Genomic DNA, 21,677 nt, shown 5'->3' on the forward strand with positions numbered 1-21,677 from the left:
ATTCTTATATTATTAATCAGTTATAGAAATTGTTGAGATTTTGTCGTACATATTATACGACAAAGTTTGGATGCGATTGAGTCATTAACCACACGCTACTTGTCTCAAACTTATACGAGTTTGCGAGCTTTAAATTTACAAGTCTTAGAAACTTTACATTCAAGATTCAGACATAATTAAATTGGAAGTAGTCGAATATCATCAAAGAAAATTCGAAAGAGCGTATAGTTCACACGTAGAGGCATATTGATTTTAAACATTCATATAACGATATATTTAATTCTTATCATCTTTGTGAAGATCAGTTCCTATTTTTTGAACTGAACCAAAAGAAAGTTTATGGTGTTGCCATACAAAACTTAAAGGAAATACCATATTTCTATAAGATAATCGGTAGTAACTAGTCTTAAAATATATTTTTATATCCCAATGTATTCAAATGATCTGTATTAATATCAATGAAGCCGAATAATATGAAAAGTAAAGTTTTTTAAATTAAACAGAAAAGACTGAACTTGAATTAACAAAGTTTAAATCTGAAAATACAAAAGTATAGGCTTTTAGGTAAAAAAAATAAAAATTTAGGTACCTATTATATAAATACAGTTAAAAAACAAACAATTTTATTTTTATATTCATTCTTCTTTTTAATTTATTATAAAATGATTGATGAATGATACAATTTCTTATACTAGTTTCAAACTATAACTATACTTTGAATTTTGAGCATAATTTGAAACACATATATTTTTTTGTGTTTGTCCAATATTTTATTTTAATAATTAATGCTATTCAATAACTTTAAAGAATATTTTGCCATATTTTATTAGAAATGGACTTTTATTTGATATCTCAATTTTCTTTTAGAAACTTGGACGTGTTTTAAAAAGTTGTTGTTTATTTGACGTTAAGAAGCCAGCCTAATATTAATATACCCAAAAGTTACACATCTCGTTTGGACATATTTTTTATGTCCAAACTTTTTATTCTGTAATTACAATTCACCATTGTTGAACCAAATTATTAACATTATAAGTAAACTTTCTTAGGTTCTCATATTTATATAAAAAGTTTGGAATAATATGGTACTCACAATAAAGTACATATACACTAATCATACGGTATATCTTCCATTTCCAAAAACAATGGTATCTTTGTTTTATATAATAATAACACGGTTCCCTAACACATACAAAAAATAATAATATATGATACTTATGAAATCACGGGTTCAACTCTAAGTATGTTAAATAAAAAATAATGCAGTTCATAAAAATCACAAATACGGAAAGAAAAGGTAGCTTGAAATAAAATGTGGAAAAACACTTCTTGAGATTTGTTTACGCCTAATAAAATAGAAACAATAACTTTAGTAACAGATTTATTAGGTACTATTTTCCATAAAAAACTATATAGTTATTTATATATACACAGTATATATGTATGCACAGTTATATTAATATTACTAAAATATGTATTTAGTGATGGTAGTAGTGGGGTACAGGGGCAGCGTAGACGGGAGCCTTGAGTACAAGTGGGGCAGCCTTGATGAGGGCAGGCGCGGCGGTGGGAGCGGAGTTGTGTACTACCGCGTTGAAACCGTTCTTGTCATCAGCGCTGTATTCCACAGACCTGATGGAACCGTCAGCTTCATGGAATGAGTAGGATCCCTTCACAACATCACCGTCGCGGGACTCCTGCTGTTGTTTGTTGTCCCCACTGTGTCCGTCAGCAACAGAGTAAGAGTACTCGTATTTGGGGTAGGCCTGAAAATTACTTGTTTTATATTTTTTTTCTTTTCGACATTATTATAGCAATGTAAATATTATAATAAACTTACAATTTCCTCGGGTTGAGCTACAAGTTTAGCGACGGGGGCAGCGTGGTAGGAGACTGGGGCAGGGGCAGCGTGGTAGGCGACTGGGGCAGGGGCAGCGTGGTAGACAACGGGGGCAGGGGCAGCGTGGTAGGCGACTGGAGCAGGGGCAGCATGGTAGGCAACTGGTGCTACGACGGCTAATTTAGCGACATGTGCTTGAGGCTGGTCATGACGTACGATGCTCTGAGAAGAGACGGCGGAGGCTGGGGAGTAGTGTACGGCTGCTGGCAGGAGACCAGCTGAAGACACCGCTACAACAGCGCAAAGAGCTACCAACTATAAGAAAAAAGTTACATTTTAGATTGTTCTGAAAGTATAATTGTGAATTTAAATGTATATATGTAAGTAACTTACACGAGAGAACATTTTTAATATTGTTGTATTAGCAACAGGGTACTGAATGATGTATTTGCTGCTGTGCTATAGTTTTATAGTAATTGTAACATTGCCTGCGGCGAAGGCGGCAGCTTGTTTAGTGAACGAACTTGTCGGTGTGCAAATTTATTTATTCTTTACTGTTACTAGGTTATCCTTGCAAAAATACTTTCTTTATATTAACTGCAAAAAAGTTTTTGTTCATTCAGTGATTCTTATAATTGAAAAGAATCTAAGTTATGAATGAGTCTTTGGACGAAATATATCTAAAATGCAGTGATGTATTTATAAAAAAAATGGCATATCATCTTCATTATGTTCAATGTCTGTAATTTATTGTTTGTCATAAAGGTTCTAACAGAATAAAAATATGGAACTTTTCATACCTCTAAATTATTTTCTTTTTAAAAAAAATTCCATTATGTGGAACTTGTTAGAAACTCACATTGAAAATATTTTTAAAACTAAATATGCGAAGTAATAAGACTCTATTCTCGACGTAATCGTTAGTTATTACATATTTCACCCAGTAATTAAGTAGTTCACTTGTTTTCTTTTTTTTATGCTTAAGGTGGCAAACGAGCAGAAGGACTACTTGATGGAGATAGTTACCGTTGCTCATGAACTTCCGGTATAGTTTTGCGGATGCGTTGTCATCCTAAATTAAGGAATAGGGAGAGGAAGGAGTGGGAAAAGGGAAATGGTGGAAACAGGGAAAGTGCAACAGGCGTTCTCACCATTAAAGGCCGATCTTCTGTGAAAAGGTTGTACTTCTTCGGTCGAATCAGCGCATGTTCGAGCTGCAGTAATTTGACCACAGCTAGTCTCTTCCACCTTTTTTTATTTGTCAACGTTATTTTTTTTTCGATAGGATTAGAAATAAATGCTCGGAATAACCACATTATCAGTACGAGTTTATAATTTACGTTGTATTAATTACGTAAGTTGTTGATGACTCTTTTGGATTTTATAATGTATAGTAAATTAAAACCTGTATTCTCATATAAGCGAGAGTCATTTTCTACTAAAAGATCTGATTTAAAAAATTTAAACCTTTATTCTCATATAAACGAGAATTATTTTCTACTAATAGATCTGATCTTCTAATAGATGATGATAATGATATGATCCATAAATGACTAATAATTGAGAAGACGTTATATTTTAATATCTATATTTGTCATATAATAAAACTCTTACGTATAGAAACATTAATTATGATATGTTCGTGGTGTACCTTTTAAAATGTTCTCAATAAATAATATTATTGCTATATTATGCGAATGTGTTTAAAATTCAAAATAATAAAGGTAAATTCAGGCCACAGTCCAATTGTAAGAGGGAGAATTCTGCATCAGCATATTTATAGAACTATAACATTGAAAATTAAAAATTATTAAAGCATTGGGAGCTTCGAGTAATATTAAAGTTACATGTAATTTTAAAAATCATATCATATTTTAGACATATAATTAAAGTAAGAGATTTATATAATTTTACTATAATTTAACTGTCAAACTTTCTGTTAATAAGCAAATTAAAAAAAAACAAATATTTCAGAACTTTTTTTGTTTTTTGTAATAAACATATTTTGATAGCATTATCTTCGGATAATCACGAGTGATGAGTCCAGAAAACCATAGACCATAAATTATTTTTATAACTCCTAAATTAGTTTTAAAAAAGGAATGTGTATTTAATTAAATATTTTTTGAAACAGGTAAATTTATAAAGAAAAACTTTTAACGAGACCATACTAATAAGGTGAAATGGGATCAACGATTTTCTTCCAGTGAGCTCGTTATTTTCCGTTGGAAGCGTGAGTTGAACATTTTAAAATATATATAAAAAGAGATTCTTCGGTATAAAGTAAATCATTTTTCATTCATTCTTATACAATAGTTTCATGTTTTGTTGGCGATCATATAAATATAAACTGTTTAGTTCATTAACATTTATTGCTATTTTCCATAAATAACTATATACACTGTAATATTAATATTACTAAAGTATGTATTTAGTGATGGTAGTAGTGGGGTGCAGGGGCAGCGTAGACGGGAGCCTTGAGTACAAGTGGGGCAGCCTTGATGAGGGCGGGCGCGGCGGTGGGAGCGGAGTTGTGTACTACTGCGTTGAAACCGTTCTTGTCGTCAGCGCTGTATTCCACAGACCTGATGGAGCCGTCAGCTTCATGGAATGAGTAGGATCCCTTCACAACATCACCGTCGCGGGACTCCTGCTGTTGCTTGTTGTCTCCACTGTGTCCGTCAGCAACGGAGTAAGAGTACTCATATTTGGGGTAGGCCTGACAATTACTTCTTTTATAATTTTTTTCATTTCGCCGTTATTATAGCAATGTAAATATTATAATAAACTTACAATTTCTTCGGGTTGAGCTACAAGTTTAGCGACGGGGGCAGCATGGTAGGAGACTGGGGCAGGGGCAGCGTGGTAGACGACTGGGGCAGGGACAGCGTGGTAGGCGACTGGAGCAGGGGCAGCGTGGTAGGCAACTGGAGCTGCGACGGCTAATTTAGCGACATGTGCTTGAGGCTGGTCATGACGTACGATGCTCTGAGAAGAGACGGCGGAGGCTGGGGAGTAGTGTACGGCTGCTGGCAGAAGACCAGCTGACGACACCGCTACAACAGCGCAAAGAGCTACCAACTATAAGAAAAAAGTTACATTTTAGATTGTTCTGAAAGTATAATTGTGAATTTAAATGAACATATGTAAGTAACTTACACGAGAGAACATTTTTAATATTGTTGTATTAGGAACAGAGTACTGAATGATGTATTTGCTGCTATCCTATAGTTTTATAGTAATTGTAACATTGCCTGCGGCGAAGGCGGCAGTTGGTTTAGTGAACGACCTTCTCGGAGTGCAAAATTTGTCAAATATATTCTCTGTGACGATTAGGTCATAATTGTATAATCACTTACATAATATTATCTGTCCGGAAGTTTTACTATCTCACGTTAAATATATATTACATCGATAAATTAAGGGACCAGACCACGGTCATCGGTCTTGTTGTGGATTTGCGAAAAATTTGGGTACCAGAGGATATTTTATAATAAGGTCAAAGTAACCTCTGACTTGTAGGTTTTAATAACTCATGAAAATATAGCATGAATCTTTTAAGATTTGACTACAAATATGAATTATTCTTACAAAACAAGCCTCTTTTAATTATTAGATATTTCCAACAATAAAAATGTTTCGTTACTTGTAATTTTAATTTTTCCATATCGTAGTGACGTTAAATTAAATGAATAAAACATATAAAAATAACTACTTATCATTTTCTGCGAGATAATAGGAAACAAAAAAGTAAAATTATTAAACGAGATTTTACAAGTTAGTACACAAATAGAACACAGTTTTACAGAAGCTTTCAAAAGCTCAAAACTCCAGACAGTTTTAAAGTTTCATCAAATATAAGGAAAACTTATTTTCAACCTTCATAGAATTCAAAAGTCTTATCCGAATGCTGTTAAACAACGTTAGCAAACGAATAATATAATATATTAGGATATAAATATATTTTACATCATTTTATTCTATTTATATTGGATTGGACTATAATGATGGGTACGTATGAGAAACAATACAAAATCCCAGAGGATATTTGTGCGTCGTCCTCCAGGCCAGACATAATTATGTATTCGCGAATTTTAAAGCGAGTTGCGATAATAGAGCTTACGGTTCCTTGGGAAACCAACATCCCCCAAGACCATACCATCAAGGTCAATTAATATTACGAGCTCACAAACGAACTCACACGAAATAGGTTCGACGTGGATTCGTACGCGGTAGAAGTGGGAGCGAAAGGTATAACGGCAAAATCTCTCTACAACCTACTAAAAGACCTGGGCCTGTCCAGAACTAATATTAATTCATTCTTGGAACGTACTTCGAAGGCAACCCTAGTAGGTTCTTTTCAAATTTGGTTAGGTAGAGAGAGGAGCTTGGACGGTGGAGGTGAGCGTTTAACACGCATTAGATAGAGGCTCCTTAAACCTACACCTGGGTTGCAAGTCCCAGGTACTGTTGAAGCTCCTCTCTCTGCAACGCGGTGGACCCGGCATCCGCACGATGAATCCATGGAATGGTGAGAGGTTTCGTCCCTCTGTAAAAAAAATTGATGTTTTGTATTTACAGGAATAAACCAAGATTCAACTTTATTTTGATTTAATATTTTTTTCTTAAATAATAATCTAATAGCATAGTAGCTCCTATATTTTACCTTGGGTTAGGTTTCATCAACCGTTTAAACAAATAATATATTTGGTAATATCTTTAAGTGAATATAGAATTTGATAAAGACGTCGATGTTTTTCTTAATATAAATGATTCATTTTTATTTGTGATAGTGTCATAATTAGATATACGTAGATAAGCAATAAATTCGCCATCCGTAATTCTAAATTTTTGTCCATTTTACTGTTTAATGATTTTGTTGTCTCATTTGGTTAATATCAAACAACAATTATGTTATATTATTATATCTAAGACTCACGTGTATTCATATAAATTAATCTAATAATTTCGGATGTGCTATCGCGTTTTTTATTACTTTAAACTAGATTTTCATACCGTCTTCCCGTTGTCACGGTTGTTGCAGAGTAACCGAAACGTTGGGAGTACGTCATTTGAAATAATAAAAAACGTAATGCACATAAAAAAATATTAGTTTTACGTAGCATTAATTTGTCGGTATATATACTATAAATTCCAAATTTAGGTTTTTTTTCAATTTCATTTAATAAACTCTATGTTAGATAAGTTGACAGCTACAGCCACATACACAATCAGCATATTAGCCGTCCATGGGCTACGAGAACACAGGAAACATTTAAAAAAGAAATTAAATTAATATTATTTTGGCATGATCAGAAATACATATATAAAAAAGTACTTAAAATATAGTTGTCACGGGTTTAAGAAAATATAGGATCGATGAAAATAGAAGAGCTTATGGTAATTTTGTTTCAATCCAAATACACAGAGCAATACATTTATATAATACCAAAAAAATACTTAAAAAAAACAACGAATTAGAGATTAAAGACAGTCCAAAGACAACATCAAAGGAATATTGGAGTTTAAAATAGATTTTCAAAAGAAACATTCATATACATCTTAAAATTAGGACAATAAAATCTGTTGGCAAAAAACGTAAATGAGCCCATGCCCGTTTGTACAGAAGCGCGGTGGTTAGAGCAGCGAGGTGAGCGAGGGTGGAGCGGGCTGCAGACGCAAATATACTATACGCAAGATGTATGTAACGCATCAGATAGCTGTAAAGATATTTGAAATCGTAACGCTTTGTCATAGAAATATGTTAGTAGGAAATAATATAATTGGTATACTTACTAATTGGCTTGAAAAAATATTTTTTGTTATCATTATTTATAGTAAGCTACTATTCTGATGTGCCTGCTATATAACGAGAAAGAAGTTTAATAAAATTGTGAAATGTTACAAAACTATATATATAAGCAATTTTAATATATGTAATTCTAAACTCCCTACAATTTTATTCTAACTATGCAATACCTACTATAATAACTATAATTATTTCTCATTAGTGAGATGTATGGGAATATCGAATTTTCATACGTGTGTATAATTATTTCCCTTTAATAAATGGTACATTAAAACATTATTTATGATTGGAACTAAATAGGTTTTAAGCCCAGTCTTCTTAAACTAAACAATATTACTATGCTTGTGGAGTGTCAATGTTTGTAAATATTTATATAACTTAGTTGTATGTTTACTATATAATCTAGATCACAAAACTTTATAAACAAATGAATTGTTGTAATTTCGTTAAGCGATATCATTTCCTTAATAATGTATAGTAATTATAATTATGTATGTAGAAAACTAACTTCTCCGTGTAACTTTAACTTAAAGCTTCTCCGTGTCACATCCTTTTTTAATTAACCTGTAAAAAAATTTTCTTAAAATCTTCCCATACTTCTTTAATTGATGATTTTTTTTTAATATTATGCACAAAAAATATTATTGATAAATGACAAGATATTGTTTCATTTTTTTCTTAATCTCTTGTCTCCCAGTATCTATCTTTTCCCAATTCAAAACTCTCTTCCATAATACCTATTTTAAACTGTAAAAAATTTTATTTTCGCGTGTATTCATTTAAATGAAACTAACGTTTTCGGATATTACTAAGTGTTTTTTATTATTTTATGAATACATTATCCCGAAGTTTCGGTTCCTTTGCAGCAACCGTGATCACGGGCAGACGAGATAAAAGTGACTATCACATTATTATTTTTTTACCAAAAGAATTTTTTTTAATCCTTCATTTTTTTTGAAAGCCAACTCAATCTGATTCATAACCAAAGACATGATCTCTGTAAGAAAATATTAATAATTAGGAATCGCAATTTAAAAATATTGAAGACGAACATAACAAAAACTAATATATGTACAAAGCGACAAATATGTGATTTCACTGAAGCTGGTGATAAAATGACACAAAAGGCCTTTAATTGGGACAGAAGTGATAGGAACTATTACAGTGAAATCAATATGTTTGTTACCTTCTATTTGGTTCCTTTAGTAGGTATCGTAGTTGACTATTACTCCGGCCATGACGCATCTCAATGACTAATATAATGAAGTGACAATATACATGAGAACATTTTAGAACAGTTAATTTCCAAGGATTTTCTTTTTCGTATTAACTGTTAAAAGACAGAACGTTTTAAATAATAATATATATATTTTTTATTTTATATTGTATTTCATATATAAATTTTAACTTGTATTTAAGAGAAAAATATTCCATGTCTCATTTACATCATTATTTTAATGTTAAAATTTAAGATCCGCTTTTTTACAAAAATTCATTTCTATCGGACTTGATTGTATGCCAAATAAGTAAATCATGAAAACTTAAAGGAAATTGGACTAGGCGTGAATCTGATACATACTTGGCGTCCATCCATTAGACTTGGGTCATTTGGACCTACGCCAGGTTTTGTTACCGCGGATGCCTACCTTCTATTTAACAAGCGAAATGAGTTTTACAGCGAGTAAATAAGCAAAACGAGGAACCACAGGAACTTCGATTTCATATAAAAAGGCAAGATTGTCTTTTATATAAACAATAATGTATAACACCAAAAGCTGTTTTTCTAATACTGAAAAATTAAAACCCGGACAAAATAATTACCAAAAATACAAAGATCAGACTCGAAAATGTAAAGTCACCTAAAAGTCTCGTGGAACTTTTTAATTTTGTTCATATTAAAAATTGTAAAGTACCAAACAACTATTAGTAATATGTTACTTAAGTATGCACACACAAATTGATGTTCCGTACTAGAAATTTAAATTGAACTTTGTAAAAAATGTGTACTACATCTATATACATCTTCTTGAGTCATTTATTTCAAGTATAATAAAGCAAGCTTTACAACAGAAGACTACTAACCGTTCCTATCACGTAGATGCAAACCAGCGTGGACAAAGTCCCAGTAGCAACACAATTTGTGGAATTTCCTCTAAAACTGCAACTTTGGCCAATGTAAATAAATGTAAATTTTGTTTGTTGAACCTTCTTGTCGTCTAATATAAATTTAGATTCAAGAAGAGCAGATGATAGTTATTTTAAGAAACGAAAAACTTCTTTCTGATTGTATAGAAATATAAAATGTTTTATCCTGTCATATCGTGTGGTTAACATATTAAACAGAAATATTGTTTATATAGCATTAAAATTTAAATAAAGTACAATTTTAAAGTTTAAAATTATACTATCAATTATTGAGACGTTCTACTTATATAATTTAAAAAAATAAATAAAAGAAATCTATATAAATCTATTATTTAAAAAATTACAAAATCTTTATATAAAGTTGAAAAAGATCGAAAAATGTTATATAAAATCGGGATTCACAGACAACATTTTACTGAGTCAATAGATTTGATTCCTTTTTCTAACGATGTCTCCTTCTTCTACTTATATTAATTTAACTATTTTGGTATTTAACTATTATGGCTTCCATGCAGCTTGTTTTATTTGTAGTTTTTTTATTATACACAACTTTTTACTTTCACTTTTGCTATTAGTTATTAATAACAATTACTTTAATATAAAAATGTTATATACTTTTATAAGAGCCTCCCAAACTATTAATTTTGAAGTTTAAGAAGACAAACAAAATGTTTTATTATAGATTTAATATTTTGGTTTAATAATCCATGCAATATATTTTGCCTCAGAATATACTTGTAACAAACCAAATAACATGCAAATGCTGGTTACTTTCTTGGTTATTTCAAGGCGCTGGCTGGAGATATGAAGTTAGCAATACATGTGTTATATACACTGTATATTTTGCATTTGAAGCTATTCTGGACGATAATACAACAGTAATGAAAGAGATGTATTTTTAATACCAATTGTTACTAGAGAAATCTTTTTGAAATTAGTTGAATGAGGTCTAGTCTCGGTGATGATTGTACTATATTGTTACATTTCTAAAGACAAATTAAATTATTTATATTATTAATAAAGTAAAGTAATACTGATTATTATAACAATTTAAATAAATCTACATATATAATTCATGGAACCTTAACTTTGAGACAAAAAGATAAAATCTATAATTTATACTTTACTCACATTTTCCAAGCTTTTAAAACTATTACAAATAATCGATATCCTGTGAGAGACCGAATTTTATTTAAAGACAATAATACAAAGAGGTCTTGAATTGCAAACGTTATTATAACACATTCGTCTTTCGTAATAGTGACCCAGTGAACTGAGAATGTAGGCGAGATTTGTCAAATTCTGCCTTCAGGCAAGGTCGTTCACTAAACAAGCTGCCGCCTTCGCCGCAGGCAATGTTACAATTACTATAAAACTATTGCTCAGCAGCAGATACATCATTCACTACTCTGTTGCTAATACAACAATATTAAAAATGTTCTCTCGTGTAAGTTAGTTAAATAAGTGTATTTAAATTGACCAATTTTATTTTAAGAACAGTCTATAATATTACTTTTTTCTTATAGTTGGTAGCTCTTTGCGCTGTTGTAGCGGTGTCGTCAGCTGGTCTCCTGCCAGCAGCCGTACACTACTCCCCAGCCTCCGCCGTCTCTTCTCAGAGCATCGTACGTCATGACCAGCCTCAAGCACATGTCGCTAAATTAGCCGTCGCAGCTCCAGTTGCCTACCACGCTGCCCCTGCTCCAGTCGCCTACCACGCTGCCCCTGCCCCCGTCGTCTACCACGCTGCCCCTGCCCCAGTCGCCTACCACGCTGCCCCTGCCCCAGTCGCCTACCACGCTGCTCCCGTCGCCAAACTTGTTGCTCAACCCGAAGAAGTTGTAAGTATACTACAAAACTTAGATTGCTATAATAATGTCGAAATGAAAAAATTAATAAAAGAAATAATTGTCAGGCCTACCCCAAATACGAGTACTCTTACTCCGTTGCTGACGGACACAGCGGAGACAACAAACAACAGCAGGAATCCCGCGACGGTGATGTTGTGAAGGGATCCTACTCATTCCATGAAGCTGACGGCTCCATCAGGTCTGTGGAATACAGCGCTGACGACAAGAACGGTTTCAACGCAGTAGTACACAACTCCGCTCCCACCGCCGCGCCCGCCCTCATCAAGGCTGCCCCACTTGTACTCAAGGCTCCCGTCTACGCTGCCCCTGCACCCCACTACTACCATCACTAAATACATACTTTAGTAATATTAATATTACAGTGTATATAGTTATTTATGGAAAATAGCAATAAATGTTAATGAACTAAACAGTTTATATTTATATGATCGCCAACAAAACATGAGACTATTGTATAAGAATGAATGAAAAATGGTTTACTTTATACCGAAGAATCTCTTTTTATATATATTTTAAAATTTTGAACTCACGCTTTCAACTGAAAATAACGAGCTCACTGGAAGAAAATCGTTGATTTCACCTTATTAGTATTGTCTCGTTAAAAGTTTTTCTTTATAAATTTACCTGTTTCAAAAAATATTTAACTAAATACACATTCCTTTTTTAAAACTAATTTAGGAGTTATAAAAATAATTTATGGTCTATGGTTTTCTGGACTCAACACTCGTAATTATCCGAAGATAATGCTATCAAAATATGTTTATTCCAAAAAACAAAAAGTTCTGAAATATTTAATACAAAATATTTGTTTTTTTTTTATTTGCTTATTAACAGAGAGTTTGACAGTTAAATTATAGTAAAATTATATAAATCTCTTACTTTAATTATATGTGTAAAATATTATATGATTTTTAAAATTACATGTAACTTTAATATTACTCGAAGCTCCCAATGCTTTAATAATTTTTCATTTTCAATGTTATAGTTCTATAAATATGCTGATGCAGAATTCTCCCACTTACAATTGGACTGTGGCCTGAATTTACCTTTATTATTTTGAATTTTAAACACATTCGCATAATATAGCAATAATATTATTTATTGAGAACATTTAAAAGGTACACAACGAACATATCATAATTAATGTTTCTTTGTGTAATAGTTTTATTATATGACAAACATAGATATTAAAATATAACGTCTTCTTAATTATTAGTCATTTATGGATCATATCATTATCATCATCTATTAGAAGATCAGATCTATTAGTAGAAAATAATTCTCGTTTATATGAGAATAAAGGTTTAAATTTTTTAAATCAGATCTTTTAGTAGAAAATGACTCTCGCTTATATGAGAATAAAGGTTTTAATTTACTATACATTATAAAATCCAAAAGAGTCATCAACAACTTACGTAATTAATACAACGTAAATTATAAACTCGTACTGATAATGTGGTTATTCCGAGCATTTATTTCTAATCCTATCGAAAAAAAAAATAACGTTGACAAATAAAAAGAGGTGGAAGAGCCTAGCTGTGGTCAAATTACTGCAGCTCGAACATGCGCTGATTCGACCGAGGAAGTACAACCTTTTCACAGAAGATCGGCCTTTAATGGTAAGAACGTCTGTTGCACTTTCCCTGTTTCCACCATTTCCCTTTTCTCACTCCTTCCTGTCCCTATTCCTTAATTTAGGATGACAACGCATCCGCAAAACTATAACGGAAGTTCATGAGCAACGGTAACTATCTCCATCAAGTTGTCCTTCTGCTCGTTTGCCACCTTAAGCATAAAAAAAAGAAAACAAGTGAACTACTTAATTACTAGGTGAAATATGTAATAACTAACGATTACGTCGAGAATAGAGTCTTATTACTTCGCATATTTAGTTTGAAAAATATTTTCAATGTGAGTTTCTAACAAGTTCCTCGTAATGGATTTTTTTTTAAAAAGAAAATAATTTAGAGGTATGATAAGTTCCATATTTTTATTCTGTTAGAACCTTTATGACAAACAATAAATTACAGACATTGAACATAATGAAGATGATATACCATATTTTTTATAAATACATCACTGCATTTTAGATATATTTCGTCCAAAGACTCATTCATAACTTAGATTCTTTTCAATTATAAGAATCACTGAATGAACAAAAACTTTTTTGCAGTTAATATAAAGAAAGTATTTTTGCAAGGATAACCGAGTAACAGTAACGAATAAATAAATTTGCACACCGACAAGGTCGTTCACTAAACAAGCTGCCGCCTTCGCCGCAGGCAATTTTACAATTACTATAAAACTATAGCACAGCAGCAAATACATCATTCAGTACTCTGTTACTAATACAACAATATTAAAAATGTTCTCTCGTGTAAGTTAGTTAAATAAGTGTATTTAAATTGACCAATTTTATTTTAAGAACAGTCTATAATATTACTTTTTTCTTATAGTTGGTAGCTCTTTGCGCTGTTGTAGCGGTGTCGTCAGCTGGTCTCCTGCCAGCAGCCGTACACTACTCCCCAGCCTCCGCCGTCTCTTCTCAGAGCATCGTACGTCATGACCAGCCTCAAGCACATGTCGCTAAATTAGCCGTCGTAGCTCCAGTTGCCTACCACGCTGCCCCTGCCCCCGTCGTCTACCACGCTGCCCCTGCCCCAGTCGCCTACCACGCTGCCCCTGCCCCAGTCTCCTACCACGCTGCCCCCGTCGCTAAACTTGTAGCTCAACCCGAAGAAATCGTAAGTTTATTATAAAACTTGCATTGCTATATTAATGTCGAAATGAAAAAGTTTATAAAATAAGTAATTTTCAGGCCTACCCCAAATACGAGTACTCTTACTCCGTTGCTGACGGACACAGTGGAGACAACAAACAACAGCAGGAGTCCCGCGACGGTGATGTTGTGAAGGGATCCTACTCATTCCATGAAGCTGACGGCTCCATCAGGTCTGTGGAATACAGCGCTGACGACAAGAACGGTTTCAACGCGGTTGTACACAACTCCGCTCCCACCGCCGCGCCCGCCCTCATCAAGGCTGCCCCACTTGTACTCAAGGCTCCCGTCTACGCTGCCCCTGCACCCCACTACTACCATCACTAAATACATATTTTAGTAATATTATTATTACTGTGTATATAGTTATTTATGGAAAATATATATAAATCTTAATAAAGATAAGAGCATTTATTTTATGCGAAAATTTGTTAAAAAACTGAGGATCCCAATGAGTGCCGGAAAATAATGAATGATTTGACTGTCTTTCTTATTACAATTACCTTTTTGAGTTTAGAACTATGTGTAAAATGTGAAGGTAAATAGGAATAGGTAAAAATGACAGCCAACTACCACAGTTAAAGCCTACTAAAACTTTCCTACAAGCTGCCACGAAGTAAAGTACTGAAATTCTTTGGAAAAGACACCAAGTTTTCTTGCATTTCAAGATTTGAAAGTTGGGAGTCAAATTGAGCGAATCTTCTTAAAACTTAAAAGAGGCGCTATGCTTTAGCTGGAAAGATTATTAAAAAGGCTACGAGCAGTTGTCGAAAACTATTAGGACATCATGTGGAATTTTACGTTAGTTTTCCAATATTTGTGTCGATAAATGTGAAGTGTGCTCCAAAAAACTGCAAGTTTATCGATTTGTTGAAATTCTTATTTTCGTTTAAAAAGAAGATCATTATTTTGTGAGTATGAGATGAGGGGTCCGCTCAACAGACGTTCCATAGTTGTACAGATTAAGAAATTAATTAAATTAACTCAAATAGAACGATAATAAGCGGGGTACTTTCTGCTTTTTTCTTTTAAGTAAGGGGGTGATGTTGACAAAGTTATAAGTTTAAACTATTCTTGTCACCCAATAAAAGAGAAAACTTGGGTTCAAGCACGATAGATGAAATGCCTTTCGGGCTTAGTTCACGTTAAGACTTTGCAATTATCCTCAACACCAGTTTACTGGTAATACGTACAGCTGTCATACAGAAACCATAATCAAGTGAGATTGGTAAAATTCAATTGTTGTATTGTGTACAAAAAATATATAAATTTACTCTTATTTGGCAGACAGATGACACTTGACACGTGACACGTGACCGTATACAATAGACACGTCATTACTTCTTTAACTTTGATTTGATGACCTTTGAAGTAAGAATTGTGACAAGTAATAGTTACTTGACGTAAAATGTTGTTCTTAATTTTAGAACTCCTATTTTATAAGTGTTATTGTTTCTTTAAGAACTATCCTTCAGCTTAACTACTTAAGCATACTTAAAACATTGCTATTCAAGATGGTATCCAAAATTTATAATTATAATACATGATAAATTCAATGTTTCAATAGTAGAAAATGTATTGTTCGTTTACAGAAATGTTAAGTACATAGAGTATTTATCTTTTTGCCTTATTAATAAATAAATTAAGAGAACTTCAGGTATAATATTAAGTAATTTTTAAGTGTTAAGTCATTTTTATCCTAAAATATTATTAAGTATAATATCAAATCATTGTGTAATCTATATCGTTTACAATTATTTTTTTCGTCAAATTTTATTAAAAAAAATAAGAAATGCGCACAAGTTTTACACTGACTATTTCTGAAATTGCTAAAATTTCTAGTCAATTATGGCAGTTATTTTATACAAAAATTATGTTTGTAAAGCGGATTCGCAAAAATCCATAAATGATTATGAAATAAACAAATGAAGTGCTTGCTATGAAACAATTGGTTTCTGTGAAGTAGACTATAATAAGCACAAAGAACAATGGAAACTTTAATTCGTTACCGCTCATGCTACTAAGAAATATTCCTTCAATCTTTTTGTTGTTTAAATCACTTATATTCATAGTTTTAATATTTCTATAAAAACGCTAAATCATATTGCTCTTTGGTAAAATTAAAATTATATTTTCTTCATTATTTTGTTAGTAAAACATTAGCAGGAGCTATTATAGCATTCAAAAACACACCTAAAAGTTAAATTATCTGACGAGATATACAGTGTGTAACTGTTTTTAAAACAGTTAAAACAACAGTTTTAACAGTTAAAAACAGTTATATAATATTATATATATATATATATATATATATATATATATATATATATGTATAATATTCTTATACCGCTCTATATTTTAATTAAAAAATTCTCTATATATTCTCGTAATTTAATTCTTATACAAGAAATATGTGTAATATATTTGACAACAATGATTAACATCGATACGTCAATCGATATCGATATACTACTAATCATTATATTTACAATTACTTTTAAGTTTTTCCTCCTAAATAAAAAAAAGAGTGTATTTTTGATTAGTACATAGGAATTTATATGATATTATGAAAGTCCAATTAATATTTATCAACATAAACAAATGTTTATAGCATTTGTTGAAATTTATGTACTAAATGATATAGATATTTTCTAAACGAGTTACACACCTTTTCCAGCATCTAAATACATCTATCTAGAAAACCACCCCTTGATGCACTGTCACTTTATCCTTTCATTGAACCGACACTGATCATGAATATGCTGTGTTTTAAATGTTTATAGATTGTAAGAGTTAAAAATAAATATTATATTATTGATATCTCTTTACCAACCCATAAATAATTCACATATAGTATGAACACTTCAAGGATAAATAAAAATATTTTTCCACGTTTGATTTAGTCATTATTGCACACAACAAGTTCAGAGTCAATCAAAAGTTTGAATCGAAAGTTAAGTACTTACTGGTTAATGGTACGTTTGTTGGAGAGGAGCCAGGATGCCGGAAGGTATCAACTTGCCAGTGCCAAGAGTTGATGTATGAGGCGGCTGCTAAAAGTTATTATCTCGTATAATATATGTGGTGTTCATTAAAGTAGCGTACGACGCTTTGTGTGTCTGTTTGTTTGCATGTTTATGTAAAACTTTTTTTTACTATAACGCACCTCCTTGAGAACCGAATCAGGAAAAATAAAAAAAATAATTAAAAAAGGATCCTTGATATAAGCATAGGTATATCGACACTCGAAATAGAGAACAATATATTATCTTAACCACTGCGAACAACATAATCGGACGAAATCATGGGCACTTTTTTTTATATACAATTAATGTATGAAATGCAATATTCTAAACATTACAGAGTTTTCCGTCATTAGATTATTTTTTATAAAAGGAACATCGGATATTAAATTCATTTTAATTATGTGACAACATAAACTCCTATGTTAGTATTTATATAAATCTGAAATAATTTGAATGTGCACCCACCTATTAGGTACTAATGAGTATCTAACAGGTGGGGGCACATTATAATAGAGTTTTATTGATAAAAGACAAAGCTTTCGCCTGAAAATATTTGTCTCCGAATATATCTGTCTGTTTCTTCTACTTAAAAAGCAATTTGCAGTAGCTATTAACATGCTTTATCGACAGACCTCTGCGTATTTCGTACACGAGAATTTTTTTATTGTCAACAGAATGTTCATTTTGATTGCATTTTTAATCGAGGAATATGAAACATTCAGGTTTTATTAATACTTCGAGCTATTGCTTCTCCAGAATCTGTATTTTTAATCTCATTATTTTATATCTAGTGAAAATTTTTCTTCGTACTGTAGCTAAATTGTAGCTTCCTAGTGGCTTTAGTGATTTGAGCTATAAACAGGCATAACGCCTACTCTAGACCTTAAATGAAGATAGGTAATATATTTTTTTAAAGCAATAATATTGAATATAGTCCTTCGAGATGTCCCTTAAAAGTGATTTTATGCTAGTGGAGCAGAACTTAAATAAGCATATATTTAACACCTTGTTGACTTAAAAACATTAAGCTTGTATCAAGAATTAATACATAAGCATTTTTTTAAACTGTCTTATGTTGGGTTTTAAAGAAAACACATTTTTATAGGTCAATGTAGAATAAATATAAACGTTGTACGGTTATTACGAACATCATAAAATGTTTAGTTGGACACATATATAAGTAGAGGATTCAAAGCCTTAGTACGTTAATATTGTTTATATATGCTATTAAATTAATTAGAAACAAGTAGTATAACTTTTTAGACATTAACTTTATTATCGAGTGTCGCATTTATGATATAAAGAAGTTGATGATAAAAGGGATACAATATAAAATAATGTTTCCTTTATAATGAACTCTATTATTAAAAGTCCACGTAACGTAAAAATATAGTAAAGTGTACGTATTAGAAATCCAATGTGAAATTTAAAAAACCATTATTTTAAAACCGCATTATTGCTTTACCTTAAGTTGAAATTTTGGTTTTTCTTATTCTTTTGGTAATAAACGGTAAAAGTTAAAACTTGTGTTCTAAGCATTTGTAAATTTTAGCAAATCTGAGTTCAATTTATATAGCAACTTATAGTGACTTTCTTAATTATAAGTCTCCTTTTGTTTGCGATGACCTTGCAGTGAGTACAAGACTATATTGTGTCTTATAGTATTTTAATGAATTAATTATAAAAAGAAATCATTAATACATTAATAAAAAAATCTTTTAGAATCTCAGGTTGATGGATTAACTATTTAATTCGGACTTCGTTTTAATTTCCGAAAACTCTGTGTTTCTATCTTGGAAGAGTCTGTTGTGGTCAATGTGTGAGTATAAAGTCACAACAAGTAGATGATTTTATTATAATGAAATTACCTGAAAGCGTTTGTATCCTAAAGCATTTGTAATCTTGGACTAATCTTTTGGGATTATCAATTCCTTATAAAAGTGGAGAGAGTCATACACACGTTAAAAATGTTTAACTTGACCCGATGCTGTAGTATCACCTGGAATCCGAATTGTCTGCGACTATAACGTGTATGGTTTAATTCGTTTATTTTTCAAAAAAATAAAGTTATATTTTTTAAATTCATGTTAAAAAAAAATGAAAACGTTTCGGTTATTAGTTATTTAGTTACACGTCTTAAAATATGTAGGTGGGTATTAACTTTTAAAACAAGAGCTTTACAGTCTTTTTACTAAAATGTACCACATTTTTATATTTCAAATAAGACTATTAAACTCGTTTTCTATGAAAGGAAATAGGACGAAAAAGCATTTTTGTTCAGCATTATAATATATTTTACTTTGTATTGTTAACTGTAAGACACTTTCAGCTCGTTATTCAAATATAATTTTTAATTTAATTATATCAAATTATAGGACTCTTGAAAATTACATTTGACCTATAATTTTAATAAAACAGTCATTTTTTAATAGCAATATTACTTAAATATGAATAATGTATGAGTTTTATTACAATTTGCAAATTGCAGTTTTTTCATTGCAATGAAATAATGTAGATTGTTATGTTTAAAATTACAACGAATAAGCTTCATTTAAAATAATTTTAGTCTCTACGATAATCGCAAAAATCTTCCCGGCAGATAATAACATGAAAGTCTTTTGAATTTTTTGACCTACTATGACTTAAGGAATTGACAAATTGTTCACAACTACAAGGTCGTTTATTAAACAAGTATTGGTAGCCGCAGGCAGTGATATAGATACTATAAAAGTTTAAAGCAAAAGAAACTACATCATTCAGTACTCTGTTGCTAATACAACAATATTAAAAATGTTCTCTCGTGTAAGTTAGTTAAATAAGTGTATTTAAATTGACCACTTTTATTTTTAGAACAGTCTATAATATTACTTTTTTCTTATAGTTGGTAGCTCTTTGCGCTGTTGTGGCGGTGTCGTCAGCTGGTCTACTGCCAGCAGCCGTACACTACTCCCCAGCCTCCGCCGTCTCTTCTCAGAGCATCTTACGTCATGACCAGCCTCAAGCACATTTCGCCAAATTAGCCGTTGCAGCTCCAGTTGCCTACCACGCTGCCCCTGCTCCAGTCGCCTACCACGCTGCCCCTGCCCCCGTCGTCTACCACGCTGCCCCTGCCCCAGTCGCCTACCACTCTGCCCCTGCCCCAGTCTCCTACCATGCTGCCCCCGTCGCTAAACTTGTAGCTCAACCCGAAGAAATTGTAAGTTTATTATAATATTTACATTGCTATAATAATGTCGAAATGAAAAATATTATAAAAGAAATAATTTTCAGGCCTACCCCAAATACGAGTACTCTTACTCCGTTGCTGACGGACACAGCGGAGACAACAAACAACAGCAGGAGTCCCGCGACGGTGATGTTGTAAAGGGATCCTACTCATTCCATGAAGCTGACGGCTCCATCAGGTCTGTGGAATACAGCTCTGACGACAAGAACGGTTTCAACGCAGTAGTACACAACTCCGCTCCCACAGCCGCGCCCGCCCTCATCAAGGCTGCCCCACTTGTACTCAAGGCTCCCGTCTACGCTGCCCCTGTACCCCACTACTTCCATCACTAAATACATATATTAGTAATATTAATATTACTAAAATACGTATATACGTATTTACTGTGTGTATAATTAATTATTTATGGATAATAGCAATAAATATTAATGAAGTAAACAGTTTATATTTAATTGATTTACAAAATACAAGAACCTATTATTATTATAAGAATGAATGAAAAATGGCCTTATGCCGAAGATTCTCATTTAATATTACCTTACCATGTTGGCCAAAGAGGCATCAGCACCGTAATCTGTAGATGCCTACAATACCATATCACTTTCGCGTCGCTGACCTTTCAAGTACCTTAACAACTCACTTGAAGAACATACTATGCTATACCCATAACAATTTCGAAATCCTGAGAAGTACAGACCACCTGCTGATAGTGAAAGGTGTAGTAATATGAATTGTAGAATTTACGCACACTGGAAGCAAACGAGCGGTAGAGTCACCTGGCTTGTTAGAATCATCACATTAGAGTTTTTTAAAACATAATTCGTTATTTTTATATTTTTTCAACGAAAAACTAAAGTACAAGAAAATATGAAGCATAAAATAATACAGGTTGTAGTGCATATTTATCATGTTAATTTTTTTACCTCTAACACATAATAAATAATAATTTCCTATATATATACTTTCAAAAATAAATGTGAT

The 21,677-nt window shown here is 32.0% G+C and overlaps 4 protein-coding genes across 4 annotated transcripts; 2 read left to right on the top strand and 2 right to left on the bottom strand.

Moving 5' to 3' along the window:
- Positions 1-1,368: 1,368 nt before the first annotated feature.
- On the bottom strand, positions 1,369-2,348 carry LOC116765511 (cuticle protein 8-like). The gene is made up of 3 exons (XM_061522013.1): positions 2,234-2,348; positions 1,841-2,155; positions 1,369-1,766 (listed from the first exon to the last, which is right to left on the bottom strand). The coding sequence occupies exons 1-3, from the start codon at positions 2,243-2,245 to the stop codon at positions 1,479-1,481; spliced, it is 615 nt and encodes a 204-aa protein (XP_061377997.1). The 5' UTR covers positions 2,246-2,348; the 3' UTR covers positions 1,369-1,478.
- Positions 2,349-4,193: 1,845 nt separating this feature from the next.
- LOC133319047 (cuticle protein 8-like) lies at positions 4,194-5,054 on the bottom strand. The gene is made up of 3 exons (XM_061522014.1): positions 5,000-5,054; positions 4,634-4,921; positions 4,194-4,559 (listed from the first exon to the last, which is right to left on the bottom strand). Exons 1-3 carry the CDS (start codon positions 5,009-5,011, stop codon positions 4,272-4,274), a joined length of 588 nt encoding a protein of 195 aa, XP_061377998.1. The 5' UTR covers positions 5,012-5,054; the 3' UTR covers positions 4,194-4,271.
- A 6,132-nt stretch (positions 5,055-11,186) lies between these two features.
- On the top strand, positions 11,187-12,075 carry LOC116765508 (cuticle protein 8-like). Its single transcript, XM_061522058.1, has 3 exons — positions 11,187-11,241; positions 11,321-11,635; positions 11,710-12,075. Exons 1-3 carry the CDS (start codon positions 11,230-11,232, stop codon positions 11,995-11,997), a joined length of 615 nt encoding a protein of 204 aa, XP_061378042.1. The 5' UTR covers positions 11,187-11,229; the 3' UTR covers positions 11,998-12,075.
- Positions 12,076-13,999: 1,924 nt separating this feature from the next.
- Positions 14,000-21,132, top strand: LOC133319032 (cuticle protein-like). The gene is made up of 6 exons (XM_061521917.1): positions 14,000-14,042; positions 14,122-14,409; positions 14,484-14,770; positions 20,209-20,272; positions 20,352-20,666; positions 20,741-21,132. Exons 1-6 carry the CDS (start codon positions 14,031-14,033, stop codon positions 21,026-21,028), a joined length of 1,254 nt encoding a protein of 417 aa, XP_061377901.1. The 5' UTR covers positions 14,000-14,030; the 3' UTR covers positions 21,029-21,132.
- Positions 21,133-21,677: the final 545 nt, after the last annotated feature.

This window comes from Danaus plexippus, chromosome 11, assembly GCF_018135715.1.
Source record: "Danaus plexippus chromosome 11, MEX_DaPlex, whole genome shotgun sequence".
In the NCBI taxonomy this organism is placed as follows: domain Eukaryota; kingdom Metazoa; phylum Arthropoda; class Insecta; order Lepidoptera; family Nymphalidae; genus Danaus; species Danaus plexippus.

Coding starts and splice junctions, on each gene's coding strand:
- LOC116765511 (XM_061522013.1), bottom strand. Junction 1,767..1,840: donor TAGCTCAACCCGAGGAAATT/GTAAGTTTATTA, acceptor AGTAATTTTCAG/GCCTACCCCAAATACGAGTA.
- LOC133319047 (XM_061522014.1), bottom strand. Junction 4,560..4,633: donor TAGCTCAACCCGAAGAAATT/GTAAGTTTATTA, acceptor AGTAATTGTCAG/GCCTACCCCAAATATGAGTA.
- LOC116765508 (XM_061522058.1), top strand. Junction 11,636..11,709: donor TTGCTCAACCCGAAGAAGTT/GTAAGTATACTA, acceptor AATAATTGTCAG/GCCTACCCCAAATACGAGTA.
- LOC133319032 (XM_061521917.1), top strand. Junction 14,410..14,483: donor TAGCTCAACCCGAAGAAATC/GTAAGTTTATTA, acceptor AGTAATTTTCAG/GCCTACCCCAAATACGAGTA. Junction 20,273..20,351: donor TATTAAAAATGTTCTCTCGT/GTAAGTTAGTTA, acceptor TTTTTCTTATAG/TTGGTAGCTCTTTGCGCTGT.